The sequence below is a fragment of the Manduca sexta genome, chromosome 23 (assembly GCF_014839805.1).
Source record: "Manduca sexta isolate Smith_Timp_Sample1 chromosome 23, JHU_Msex_v1.0, whole genome shotgun sequence".
NCBI classification, from domain to species: Eukaryota; Metazoa; Arthropoda; class Insecta; order Lepidoptera; family Sphingidae; genus Manduca; species Manduca sexta.
Window position 1 is genome coordinate 7,668,435 of NC_051137.1, and position 15,196 is coordinate 7,683,630.

General features: G+C 33.4%; 1 protein-coding gene across 1 annotated transcript in view; it reads right to left on the minus strand.

The window, feature by feature from the left end:
• Positions 1 to 3,348: 3,348 nt before the first annotated feature.
• LOC115445041 (neural-cadherin-like) overlaps positions 3,349 to 15,196 on the minus strand; it is a 63,144-nt gene continuing 51,296 nt past the window's right edge. The window contains exons 10-13 of the mRNA XM_037441725.1: positions 11,150 to 11,339; positions 9,754 to 9,936; positions 3,507 to 3,696; positions 3,349 to 3,362 (exon numbers count right to left, since the gene is read on the minus strand). Of these exons, the coding sequence (XP_037297622.1) occupies positions 3,349 to 3,362; positions 3,507 to 3,696; positions 9,754 to 9,936; positions 11,150 to 11,339 (577 nt within the window). The remainder of the gene's footprint in view (positions 3,363 to 3,506; positions 3,697 to 9,753; positions 9,937 to 11,149; positions 11,340 to 15,196) is intronic.

Consider the following 15,196-nt stretch of genomic DNA (forward strand, 5'->3'; position numbering starts at 1 on the left):
TATAAAAAAATATTCAACAATAAAACTTGATATTTAATATTTTGCGACATTAATCTCGAACAGGCAATGCACTCGGGCGGATCCTCATCACAAATTCCCGAGGGCACTACGTTAAATGTGGGACACCAAGTTCTCGCCGTCCGCCAAGCGGAATATTGCTTTGTCACTTGGCGACGTTGCACAGCTTCCCTAAGCCCAAGTAATTGGAAATAGTTGAAATAGACGACTTAAAGCAACATCGCTTCACCCTTGCGCCAAGTCTGCCATTGAACATCTTTCTCGCAGCGCTATTGTTCACGTCTGTGTGCGCCTTTAAATTTATATACCGTCTAAACTTTAGTAACAACATTTTGACTACAACGATAAACGCACATAATACTTTTACTATAAACTTTGTCCAATATTAAGGAACAAATAATTTTGGGTTTTGTTAATCAACCAGCCGTACGGGTAGATAAATATAATTGGCAGAGCCCTAAATATACCAGTGACCTAATTGCTATTAGAACCTTATTAATGACTATTTATTTAACACTGCGATATCTTAAGATCTGTGGGCATCTGTTGAGTTATGCTAATAGGCTTATGAGATTATTACAGCACGTGCCATGTCAGAGTGATCGAGATCACAGCATCAAGTGGCTGGTGTTGATTGATACGAAAGCCCGAACATTACGCCTATACCTATATATTGCACGAGTAGCTATACTGTTGTGACAGCAAGCTAATTGAAGTCTCGTTAGTGGCGGCTACTCTTATCATCGGTTAATGGAATCCGTACACTGTACAGTTCGAACATGTATTTGACACATTTTCAATAGTGCACACGACAAAACGTCTAATTTGAGGCAATCTTGTGAGAAAGATTCCCTCGGCACGCGTGCCCACGTGGGCTAAAGCTGATCAGTATGCGAGCCCCGTGCCACGTACCGCCGCCACGTCTCCATATACCACCAACTGCAATATATTGAAATTGGTACGTGGCGCGGCAACGAATACACACACACATTCGAAACGCTTATAGCTATGCCAATATAAAATGTTTAACAATATGAATGCCGATATAACATTGCGAACGCTATTATATCGCTGTAATTAGGCCACGATTGAAAGAAGCAAACAATAAACTGCAAATGACAACTATTTTCAAAGGGCATATCGCGTCCTTAGAACTAAAGAAACTTCACTCAATAAAAGACTATTGTAAGAAATGAATACCGTCGATCTGGAGATCTTTGGGAAGGCCTGAGTCCAGCTGTGGACATCCAGAATAAGTAACCAGAATAACGTGCTACTGATCATGATGAACAAAAAATATCTGAAAATATTTTTAAACGTTGAATTACGGTAAACAAGAAGATATATAAATTCTGAAATAGTTCACTTTAGTTCTAAAGATGCGAATTATATTCAGCTAAATTAAACTTAGTATGATTAAACAGTCTATTCGTTCATATATATTACAGAAACTCATATAGTTAGTTATAACTAAGACACCTATTGTGTAGGTGCGGCGGGATATAGGGATGAGTAGCTTAACCGGATTAGGGCCCGGGGCGGCGCCTGATTATTCCGCTCCTTGATTTACGATGACGCGATACGGTAAGGCGACACAGACCTGTTTAGCTAATAGAGGACTACATCGAAAACGGACAATTTATTGCGTCACACGCGCCGATACAATCAATTCGAAAGGAGGAAACTGTGAAATATGAGAGCCCTTGTCAACTTGCACGCTGACGGTGGCAAACGTAACTACTAGCTAAGCACAGTCACAATAAACCTTACCCACGCTTAATGGAGGTCAACATGGAAAGTTTCAGCATTACGTATATTTACAAAGGAGAAAAAAAGGCATTTAAATGCGGGTCGTGGCAGTGATTAGCCCGAGGACCGGTGCGTTTCGACCTACGGCCTTCTATCCCGCGCATGAATTGAACGATTCCTTTACGACTAGACATTTTCAAAATACTTTTTTCTAAGCGTTTAAATACGTTAGGACCTTCTAAGGGTCGACACCAACAAAGTATAGCGAAAATATTTACCAAAGATGTTTACAATGGGACGTTGTTCGAATAATACAAAATTCTTAAGGCTCGGAAGTAATCATGCATTTCTGTTTTGTAGTAGTAACGTAGCATTTCTGGGTCTTCTCTTCTGATCTTCAGTTTGGATAACATTTAATATATACGCGAAATTAATAGGAAAAAGGTACAACTCAAAAAATGTAATTAGGGAACTATTATCACCCAAACAATTTGTCTAAACACAAAACTAGGAACATCCTGCTATATCGCTTGTCCTACTGTACGATGAAGGCGTTAACATTTCAGTTGTTATAATAGTTTGATACTTTACTCCTTAAATCAGTTTTTTATCACTATAAATATAATAGTATATAAATCAATATCCAATTAACATATTTATAGATGGTTATAATTAGATAAACAAAGTATCAAAATTCAATTGACATGAACAACGAATCATGTCTTCGAAGTGTTATCAAGCTGAGACAAAAAATATTCGTCTATAATATTATTGTGAAACGTGATTATATAATTTCCCATCAGAAAACATAAGTTTCATATACAAAAAAATATACCTACCACGAGGCAAGCAATGAAAGGCAAGTTTTTATACGAATGAATAAAGACGAGGAAACTGTTCGCTTTCAACGAAAAGCGTCACGACTGCCCAGAGACGGTAGCAAAACTAACCATAAACTATAAACCACTATGTGGTAGGTACTGTACTGCTTTCTTCTCCTTGATATATTAGATGCTACGTCTAATAATGTTGCAGCAGAAATAGACATTACGGTGATACCCACTTAGACAGACCTTTACATACAAAAGACCTATCAAGTAATAAAAAATGCAATTCAAGCCGTTCGGTAGGTCAGACGGTCAATAGAAGGTTAACCCTTATCGCTAGCAAGCCTAATGCGGGCATAAAACCAACTAAAACTCAGTCGCGAGAAACTTTAAGATATGTTTTAACACAAGATTGTGTACTTTATTGCTCTTACGTACTTCGTGAACCCAAGCACACAAATAATATCTTCCATAAAATAAATACACTTTTGTTTTAATCACTAATATTATTTAATTCGGTTTCTACAACGCCATTCCGTACATCTGCGCAGAACCTAACGATTGTTCTATAAAACGCGGCTGCCGCTAGTTTTTTAGAATGAAAAATGAGCCGTTTAGTCGAAGACATAGTCGCGTCACGTAAAAAATATTGTTATATTGCTCGAGCAATATAAAAATGGATTATAATCAAAAAGAGTTGTCTAACATTTTCGAATATCGCGACGATAGTCTCTGGGTACTACATTATTATAAATTAACAATTCCAACCTGGTAAAATATTAGTATTAACATAAACAAAAAGACGCCATATTAATAAATAAAATTTACAATATCTTTAACAATTTATACATGCAGAAATTCCTATCCGTTATAGAAAGTAATAAATGTGTATTATGTAAATGAGCGCCTTACCTGAATTCGGCTGGTTGTCAGAATTAGGCCGGGCCGAGGGTGCTCCGTCGCGCGCCTCCACCTCCAGAGCGTACGCCCCCTGCTTTTCTCTGTCGAACACAACTTTTGTGAAGATTTCCCCGGTCTGCATACTGATTTCGAAGAAGTCCTTCCCTTCGTTGCGCGGCGAATCCACGATATAGTAGTACACCTATTGACAAAACATTAAATTGAAGTTTGAATTGAAATATAGATACAATTGTAGATATTCGATAGCCTTGCCAGTCAGAGAGAAGGACTGTGCTCAGTAGCGGAATATATAATACGAGGCTGATGTAATAGATATATAGATTTGGTTTAAGTGGTATTAATTAACGTTTAATTGTTAAACGCAGTCCTAACTACACAGAGATTCAATTTGATTCATAATACAAAATAGAATTAAAACCGTTTATCAGTTAATTTCTGATAGGGAAATAAAATATAACAATAAAACTTTAATATTGATAAAGTACATTGAAACTCTTATAAATGTTAAAATAAAATTTCGACGGAATTTGGATACATATATTCACATAAAAATAAATAAGGGTGAAAGTCGTCAAAATACAGTATTCATTCGTTACGATGCCTGCCACTGCCATATCTGACACGTGTCCAATTAGATTTGCAGTTTTTTATACAGAAAAAAAAACGGGTGAAAACGATGTGAAGCACTGAGAACTCGTACCGGACAAAGACCGAAACCCTGGGCGGGTAAACAAGCCGCTGAAGTAAGCACATAAAAATGTGAATTGTATCCATTGAAAAATTACGCTGAAGAAATTTTTCTACAAAAAGATAAAACATTTAAATTTTGAGGGCCAAATTTCATTCACTTGAAATCGCAATACAAAAACAATTATAATCAATTGTTCTGACTGTGTACAAAATTTTACGTAATAAATTTATTATATTAAGACGCGAGAAATGGACACTAAAATTAATCATGACTAGAAAACCTTTATTTAGTCCTCAGAATTTCTATGTTTATTAGAAATCTAACCAAGATGAGTTTTAATACAAACTACGGAGGTAATGACTTGCAGGAAATGCCTTCCCTTCTTGTAATTTCTGTTCCAATTAGGAACAAAATAGTGTAACAAGATTCTATTTTGCGAAAAACAAACGCCACGGGAACGGCTTGTGACTTGGCAAAACTTATTGCTATGAACGTGACGACGCATACCTAGCAGTTTAACACATGATGGAACTGAGTATTAATTTGAAAAAATATAAATACTTAATCTATGATAGCTGCAAACACAAGGGGTAGGAAAGAAGTACTTAGGAAATAGGGATTAAGTCAGTTTTTTGGACCGCCGGAAGCTATCACATCGGTTTTCTACGAGACAGTGTTGCTGACCCGCTGTCGAGCCAGACGCACATGCTACCTTATGCAAATAAACATAATGCATCAGGTATCATTTAGCAAGTTTAGAGAACTACATGAATAAATTAATGAATCATTTAAAAACAGAGAAAATCGTTGAAAATTTTACTTACAATTCAAAAGACTGATATTTTAGTACTATAATTAGCAGATAAATGTATGTGTCATTTATTAACGTCGTTATATTATTTGAATTAGCTCATGAGCAAGATATTTAATTTTACTTATCAGAAAATAATTTATGTCGGTATTATTTTAATTATAATATATACCCTCAGGGACAATAGTTCTTTCGCGAAGGTTAATTAATATACTTCAGACAATAGAAAAATTGTACATAGTAAAGCAGTAATATATTATAATAATTTTCGGCATCTACATAAGGGCACTCACTACGCACGCTTAAGTAGGTACTTCAAAAAATATATTTCCAATAGCTTATTTTATTTACTATTACTAGAATACGCGACTATTCATTACACGAACGTAAATCATAGTAGAACAACCTTTATAAGTCATATCAGTTAGCTATGTACCTTTTTTTATACGTGCATGAAAAAGTGACCTCACGTGACGGTAAGTGGACAAGAGTTCAATAAAATGTCGACTGACAGAGATGATTACCCCTCGGCAGTCGACACAACCATGCCGACCTGTTGGAACCAGATATATACTCAGGAGGCTCAGAAGCCCCCGCGCACCGAAGGACGCCTTCGGCGTCTACGGCAGCGTGAGGCCAACTACACACTGCCGTCCATCCCGGGGATCAACCGACAAATGTGCAGAGATGCACCAGATATATACAGCCTGATAGCAGAACGCGACACACTTACCTTACCAGAAGTTAGGTAATATAGCTATGACCAAACGTAAAATTTCAGCCGAATCTTCGCAGCGTATAAGCCCTGTACAAGACAACTTTATATTCATAAAGTTGTTATTCAAAAGTTGTATAAGACTTTGCTAGAAGTTTGTGATACGTAGCGACTACCGAGTGGCGAGCTGTTAGCTCCATCTGCACATAATATGGAAGTTAAAGTAAATCTTCCCATTGACTCAAATTCAAACAGGTGCTCTACACCGAACCTAAACTGGCTAAATGAAGAAACGTTTACGCAAACTTGACTAGAAACTTCTGAATAACAGCGCCGGGCCAATTGGCGATTCTAATAACGAAGACGGTTGTAAGTTTTCAGCGCTTGCATTAATAATGACGGCTTAAAAATGTTTTCATTTCGGAATAAGTTTACTTGTTCGTTGACAACCGAATGTAAACCGATGCCAAATAAATATGAAATGTTAATTTGTTGGTTTCATTTACAATAACATAATGATTTACAAACTATTTCTTGTCATGTTAATTTAGACTGAAATTTAATTGTATTATGAACGTAGTAATTAGGTGCTTTACATCTGATATTATATTTCAAACGGAATACTATCGCAACGTAGAGTCTGTTATTTAAACACGCCATTTGCTTTAACTGCACAGAAACCGCCATAAATACGGTTGAAATGAAAAGAAATTGCGTGCAGCAATGGTCTAGCTTACACTAATTGTTCCATCGAAATATTATGTTGTTTATAAAAGGAAATCGCTACATTTGATGAATACACTGGAATCATAAAAAGTTTTACAAAACTACAAGCATATCAGAATACAGATACATAAGTTATTAAATAAATTAACATAGTGACTTATTTTCAATGCAATAATGCAGTATATCAAAGTTTAATCTACATGTGTACGAGTACGCGCTATAACGAAGCCAATGTATTTAATTATTTATAATTGCACACCAATTCAAAGTACAATCACAACGGACGAAAATTGCATTTTTATTCCCCGGCGTTCAGGAAAATTATAGACGACGTAAATCGCAACAGTTGCATATTTGCTCAGAATGTGTATACATTTTGTAGTTTATTTCGTGTTATCGTGGATTATTTATGAGAACGCAAGTGAATTAAAAAGCAAAACATTTCAGCATTGAGTGCGATTTTGTACACAGTCATCATATACTGACAATAGGAAAATGAGACAAAAGTTTCTTTGTTGAAAATATTGAAAAAGTGTTACACGTATTAATTCAATATTTAAGTATATCTAGCCTTATTACCTGACATATACACTAGTTTAACGGTATTTACATTTTTTTTTAATATTTATAAGTTTAACCGATAAGTATATTGTAAAGACACGGAAAATATTTGGTAGAATCGACTTCACGGATGGTTTCTTTTTCAAAACAATAACCAATTAGTAAAAACTATTTAAAATATCCCGTGCACATAACTATGAGGAGCGCGTATAAGGGGGCCGTTCAAATATTACGTACTTAAGCAGTATTTTTTAAACCAATCTTCCCTTCTATCAGCAAAAGTAAGCAAAGGTCTTACTTGCCACCTTCTTCCATACTTACGCAAGCATAGATTTGCAAAATCAATTGGAATGTTTTTATTGTCATTTATTTAACAAAAAAATTATAAAATAACTTTTGCTGACATAAAGATTGTTCAGACCTCCTGTCCACCATGTCATCGAAAATAGGCAAACCATAGACCCCCCCCCCCCCCTTAAGTGCTTACATAATACTTAAACGAACCCTAAGCGTTTAAGATCTAGGGATTTTCACATGAAAAATGTAATTTGTAAATATAACCTTAAGAATGTATTTTCAAACATTCTATGTCATCACATTTTTAACACTAGATCTAAGAGAATGCCTTACTGCCCTAGTAAGTATAAACATTTAATATTAAAACATTAACTTTTAACGTTTAATGTGAAAATTTTATTTAAAAACAATTCGCGGGACTAAAACCCACTGCAACGAAATTGAAAATTGAATAATACAATTACATAAATATTACCTTCCTGAATATGTTAATTATCCTGTTTAACCGTTACAATTTCATAATTGAAATTGTTTTAGTTATTTATAAATGCTATTACTCTACACTGGTATGCGGTAAAATGGAATAAACATTATTGTAAATGTGAATAGAATTGAAACAAGTCTGATAATTATTATTACACAGATAGACAGTCCTGTGGTATGTCTCATAGTGTACACGACTAGTTTGGTAAAAGATTAAAATGACGAACAAGAAATTAAGTTAATTAATAAGAATGTTTATTGGCAAGACGTTTGTTTTTGTACGTATATAAAGAAAAATATAAGCAAAACCGAAGTGTGGAAAAATACGAGGGCAGTTATTAAAACTAGCGTAGACTTTCGAAATTCAAACGTTAAACGTCGTGCACAATTCTCCATGACTTCGAGTTTAAGCCAGTATTAATTTATGAAAGGTATCACGAGTCATTAGCCGCAGTGAATAGCCGAGGAGCCGACTGCCGATCATTCGTCATAGGTACGTCGGACACACTTGCCGCAGCCCGTAATGCTACACAACTATAGTTCGGATAAAATAGTAATCGATGATTAGTTTGCATAATTAAGCTACACTAGAAATTGTATTGTGATATAATTACGAAACCCGACTAAGTAAAATGTTATATTAAATTGAGCTACAAGAACCCTGTTCTTCCCGAGTGTCTGGTAATTAAAATCATTAAAAAAAGCTAATTAAGTCATTTTAAGAATTTCGATATTAAAACATACAAAATCAACTTAAATCTGGATAGATTTTATATTACACACGCGGCATTTCAACAATGATTTGGAAGAACAAATCAGGAACTAGATTCAAAAGAAAACGTGGATAATTATTTATTATGTTTTCGGATTATATCGCGGTTTTTATACTATAATTTTGTCCCGCCCTTTCGACTTTGTAGCCTTCACGGTTACAGGACGGACTGAAGTGTTGGTCACCCGAAAAGTCAACTATACAACATTATATATTGCATATAATATACAAATGTTCGGTAAAAGTCACCTCAAGATCTTGTATACAATAATAACAGGACATATTTACAAAGCAACTGTATCAGTGGCTGGATAGTCTGGCGTTGGATAAAATAGATTACACATTATTTATTTAAACTTCTGTATCACACAAAGATTTTTCTTTTACAAAAATAACATTAAAACACAACTGTATTGACTTTAAAATTCGTCCGCCCAATTATAATGAAAACTCCAAGCTACGAACCATCGGGTGAAAATTAAAATAGAAAAAACCGCGATTAATTTCGAAAACGAGTTTTATTTCGATATCTACCATTCGCGTAAATATATAGGAAATGATTAAACGGTATTTCTGCATAATCATTTTTTATTAATACATATTATATAAGACAACATTAGTTTCAGTTTCAGCATTTGATGTCAAAATTATTTCTATTTTACAGTTGATTTTAATTTATACAGGAACTGAGAACTTTGCGGTTTAATATGCGATGTTGTTGTTTAAACTTTCATCTTAATTAAGGTACCGCGAGTTCATAAACTGTATAGAACAAAATTTCATCTCATTATGTTATTCGAAATATAACAGCATAAAATTTTGCTCATTAAAGTATCATAGATTCAATATATTTGTCCTATATATTATTGTTGTACTAAATCTAGTATTGTTAATTTAATAATCCTAGCATTTTTTCTATTTAATTGCTATTACATACCGCAACAATACTTACCAGATAGATTTGACATTGATTTTTATAGAGATTAAATTGTAGTTTCGGTCATAACCTGCTTTTCTCTAGAAAACATTTCCTGCCGAACTTTCATTCAAAAGAGTTTTATGTAGGCGAAAACGATAAGACTCGCCAAAAAGACAACACATTGCCTTAACACATCGCAACTTTCCAATGTATCATAGTGTACAAGTTACAAGCTCAACCTTATAAGTAAAAGATCAACTTACCTGGTTGTTCGGGAAAGTTCCGTCCTTATCAATAGCATTGACTTGCGTGACCTTTGTGCCAATCGGTTCGCCTTCCAGAACCGTCTCTTGTTCTCGTTCAGTAAAGAGTGGAATTTCATCGTTGACGTCTTCTAGCATGATGTAGACAGTCGCTTCAGAAGCAAGTTGTTGTGCCCCGTTGTTCTATTTACAAGAAAATATAAAATCTTTATAGGTATTTATGGAATTATTATAATTAAACGGTGAATAACGCTAGCAAATAGCTTTTAAAGAATACCACATTAATAATGTATGGAACATAGTCGTATCGTATTGAAACAGGGATTATTTAGTTTAAGACTCACGTAGTTCCTGACAAGAGTATCATATTCATGGCAAACGATGGACAAATATATTTATTATTTTTAGTAGCGAAGTACAACTTATTATTTAAGCAATTTGCGCTCACCCTAATGACTACAATTTAACCTTTACTCAGCGCAGTGCATAGCTTTTGCCAAACCTCATTAAATATTTTAACACGAGGGTGCTACATGTTATGTAAATTCTAACTTCCGTAATAAACGTCAAATATGAGAAACCGTAACTCTATTAAAACAATTATAATAACATAAAACGGGTTGACGACACGACGGAATTATCTCAAGCGACAGGAATGGATTTTAATTAATAAATATAAATTAAACTCTTTTTATAACCGAACATTTTGTATGTACATATAAACATTATTAATTTATCAATCGTAAATTTAATTATAATTGCAGTACGTTTGATATAAACAAACGTAATAGTATTTATTGATACACCAGTCATATTCGAAAGTTCATGCAATTACATTTCTACAATACAAATATGTATTTGGTTAATCGTATCCCGAATGTATGAGCTTTACCATTATTAATTATTTGCCGAATAAACATCAACGGAACCGATAATTATCGTTAAATAATATTAAATGAAGTAAGAACTGGTTGATTAGAAGCACGGTTTTCTTTAGGTTTTGTATTAAAATTAATTCCCTAATATCGCCTCAATCTTGGCCCTCGGATATACGAAAGTTTGACAAACTAATTATTTAATTAAAGTTTTCGGTTTAGATGAAACGCTTGATAAACACTTCATAAGGAATTAATATATCTAAAGTTAGCTGCCTCGGCTGTTATGATTACGTTTTCTGAATATTGTTTTGTGTTACGATAACCAATCTAAACAAAAACTTTATAAAACTTAATATGTACCACGGATTACTGAACAAAAGGTATTCTTAATTTTTAATTTATCTTATAAAAGCAAATTTTCACATAGGTACATATAAAATACATAGAGCGTCATTTTATTCTTGGAGGTACCCTCAAATCAAGATATAAGTTAAAAAAAACAAATAATACAATCTTACCTCAACTCGAATCGTAAGATTGTATTCCTTGATGCTTTCGTAGTCTAACGGATGATTGACCTTTATGTCTGCCCATGTGAATCCATTGTCAGCTCTTTGTTGTAAATAAAATGTGTGAAACTTGTTGGTTTGTGCAGTGGAGCCGGGCATTAAACGGTAAAACACTGTGGGATTGTTTTCAATGCCCGAGCTGAAAATGCAAACAACGCTGTAATACATTGTTATCGGAATAAAATTAAACAAATAACAACGGCACGTGACGACATCAAGGTTGCAAAAAAATGCTGTTCGAAACTGAAGCGAATCACAAATCCCTCAACGCCATTAAAAAGGCATTTTTTGAAAATAGACAAACTGAAACAGTAACCTTGAGTCTAAATAGAGCAATTCATTTACAAATGTATTATTTTGCCGGTAACGAATATTCTTTAATTCACCGCCACCGGCTATCAACATGTTTTAATTTGATATCCGTGCTACGTAATATCCGATGCGTGTAAATATTTATACAACGTTTTAATTTATATTTCGACATGGCAGAATTAAGCAAACCGTTATAATTATAACGTTACAAGATAAATTAGCTTAATATTTTTGAAGTGTATCATAATATTATATTATGTAATAAGGAAATCAGTTGATGAATCACCAAGTTTAATTTTTATTAGTTATGGAATAGGTACTACTGCATTGGTACTATGCATTAACCCCACAATTTATTTCGCCTTATTTGCATTACAGACGCAACATTATTTAGTTTGTTAACATAAACACATATTTTTAGCGACCGTAGATTGATACCAAAAGATTGAAAATAAATAAAAAATACATTATTTTGTGGAAAGGTTTTCGTCCTGCGTTTAATTTTATGCAAGTACCTACTAAAATGGTATACTCAAAAAATATTTATTAATCTGCAAAATATATTTATTAAGTTATTTCATACGGTACAATATTGGTTCAAAACTAATAGTTCGATGTAAAGCTATTGTACTAAAGGCACAAGTCTTTCCGAATACAAGTTTTGAATGCGTATTTCACTAAAATTTCTGAAATAATAGTTTATTATTATCAAATATGGTAATCTGTTTGCCCTTTACGGCTGAAATGGATTTCACTCCTTGAAATTTATCAGGTGGATTTTTTATACAATAAAATCTAACCAACTGCAAGGAAAACATCTTCATTAAAATTCTTAGAAATAATTATAGAAATTTGCGCAAGACTATATAGAAACGACGCGCCATGTTCTCATTGCCGAGTGCAAAAAGTTCAGTCACTTTCAATGTAACTACTATATAGAAAGTGCAATACATGTACATTATGATAATTACCTAATCTTAGCTATTTTACGCACACTGATCTGTCTAATACAAGTTTTTATAAATGTGTGCATGAGCACCAGATCTTACACTTTAGTAAAAATGAAAAATCATACAAGCTGTTACCTTATATTATATAGTCTAAGGATGCAGCTAATTTCAGTGATATCACCATCTTAATGCTACATAAGAATGTCAACAAACTCTAATACATATTTATTGGACTATTAATAAGACTGGTTTTATATCAGCGACGATATAATATACAAGTATAGTGGTTATATGGTGGCTGTTTTATATCAACTTTGAAATGAATGTGAAGTTTTGAATGAATTGAAATGATTTTGAATTTGGAATATTTTCTTTTTATATCTATTATTTATACTGCTGGGTAGAATTACGACAAACGCATCAAAACCTCAAAATAAATGACAGTATTGGGAAATGAAACGGCAATAATTTAATTATAATCAATATGTGGTTAAAATCGATCTAAATTATAAGTTAGTGGAAAAGAAAATAAATACAGTATGACCTACTTATATTTGTTATCAGCAAGTAAACAATAAATAAAGTTATTACTTCATCTTTGGAATATTTATATACGCTTTTCTACTCTTGCCGTTTTTTATTATTATTTAAAACTATGTTTTGCTCGGAACTTTGATACATGAACGAGCTTTTCCGAAAGAATATCTCCATTGAGTCGTTTTCCGGACAAATTACAGTTTACCAAATTACATTCAAATTTATTCATCAGTTCCTAACCAATAAACATCCTAACATATTCACAATCCTTCGCAATTACTTAAGTTAATATTAGTAGAATTATTATACTAATTTAATGTAAAATAAATAATGGCGTATATTGGTTATGTCAACAATTAATATGTTAAGAATTTTAAATATACTTAATAAATATTCCAAAGAGTCATGCTTTAACACAATATTTAAATATCGAGGCATTTGACAATTGCAAATGAATTACTCTTTTAAAACTAAATTAATAAAATGTTAGTAAAGTGAATTAGTAATGGTTTCGTCTCCATAATATTTTGGTGAGTTTGAAAAGTGTTGTTTAGGACGAACAGATAGACATTAGAGGTGAATCAGACTTGCCATCGACCACTCTGTGAAATGCACTATGAAATTAAAATAACGATGCAATAACTAATTTATAGCCCGTGGCACATAAGTGATGCACATTCATCTTTTCCGCGGCACTGTTTTCCACATACTCACCTATAAACTTACACCGCACCCTTGTTATATTGACATTCGTAAAGCCTTATCATTCATAACTCTATAAGCTAAACGTTCAGTATATAACAGAATTATATTTTTATAAGAATTTAGAGATGTTTTAGATGTTATATCATACTATTTTGTAGAGTATTTAGGAATATTAGATTCATATGAATTTATGAACAAAATTAATGAAGGCAAAATTTGTAACACGATAGTCAACTTTAAGAATGTCAGGTGCTGTATTGTATTATATATATTTTATTACTTTGTTTTATTGGCTCGATAATATCCCGTTATTTTTTAATATTCTTAGGGTATATTTATTTCACTTCAGTTTTTAAATACGTATATATTTCGACTAATCAACCTACTTCCACATTTCGTAAAAAGCAAAATGTAAAAAATCGTAGAAGTAAAAATTCCCCATTTAAACTCTAACAATAAGCCGAATGTAACACAAAGAATAAAATCTACATTAAACGCTACAAAAATATCAAATAAAATGTTGATGCCTTTTTAGAATATAAGTACTATAAACTAAACCAAAAAAACACATAAAATGAATTTAATTTGTCAATGGCACTATTTTATTTCATCGTAATTTTAAAACATGTGTTTATTTTGACAAGCTTTATAAATTTTTCAATAACAACATAACTGCGAATAAATAAAATGCCAACGAAACAAAAATTTGGCAAGCACTATTATCATAAATCCATGGAATCTTTGATTTTAAATTAATTGGACAATACCTACTGCCTTCGTCATACTACGAACTAAACACTGAAGTAAACTGTAACATGCTATTCATCCCTTAGATCATAACCTTAAAACTCGGATAAATTACGATTCATAATGCAGATGTCGCAGCCTACATGCAGATACAATGGACAATACCAACAGTATCACTTGATACCTCTCACGGATTGTTCAAAAATATCTATCGCATAAAACTACTGCAACAGGGTTTCTAAGAACTCGATAGATATTTTTGAACAAAACCTTATTATTTTGTGTTCCCCGTTCCACGTAAGCAGTGAGCCCTTTTAAATGCACGCTGGTGATACACGATAAATCCGCGTGTTCGTGACAATGCATTCGAGATGCACAAATGATAACACCGTAGTTAGATCACCAAGTGAGAGGCAGACGGTATCTGAAGACGCCCGCGGCGCACGACTTGTCACACTGCGCTCTAGGGAATGCGCGTCAGGACCGCTTTAAAAGCTTATTCAGATGTATGCGGTATTCCCTGCCACTGGGGAGCGAACACAAAACGTTTCCTAAATATCCGGCGGAACACCGCTTTACTAAGCGGTAATTGTAACGCTCTGAATGGCAGCAAATATCGCGTATATCTGAACAGACTTTATGTCGCGCTTACACTGACATGGACAGAGGAATATGCGAGTGTAATTGTAAATGTTTTACTTTCATATTGGAATATCAAATCTACTGGCATCGTCTAATGGCTTTC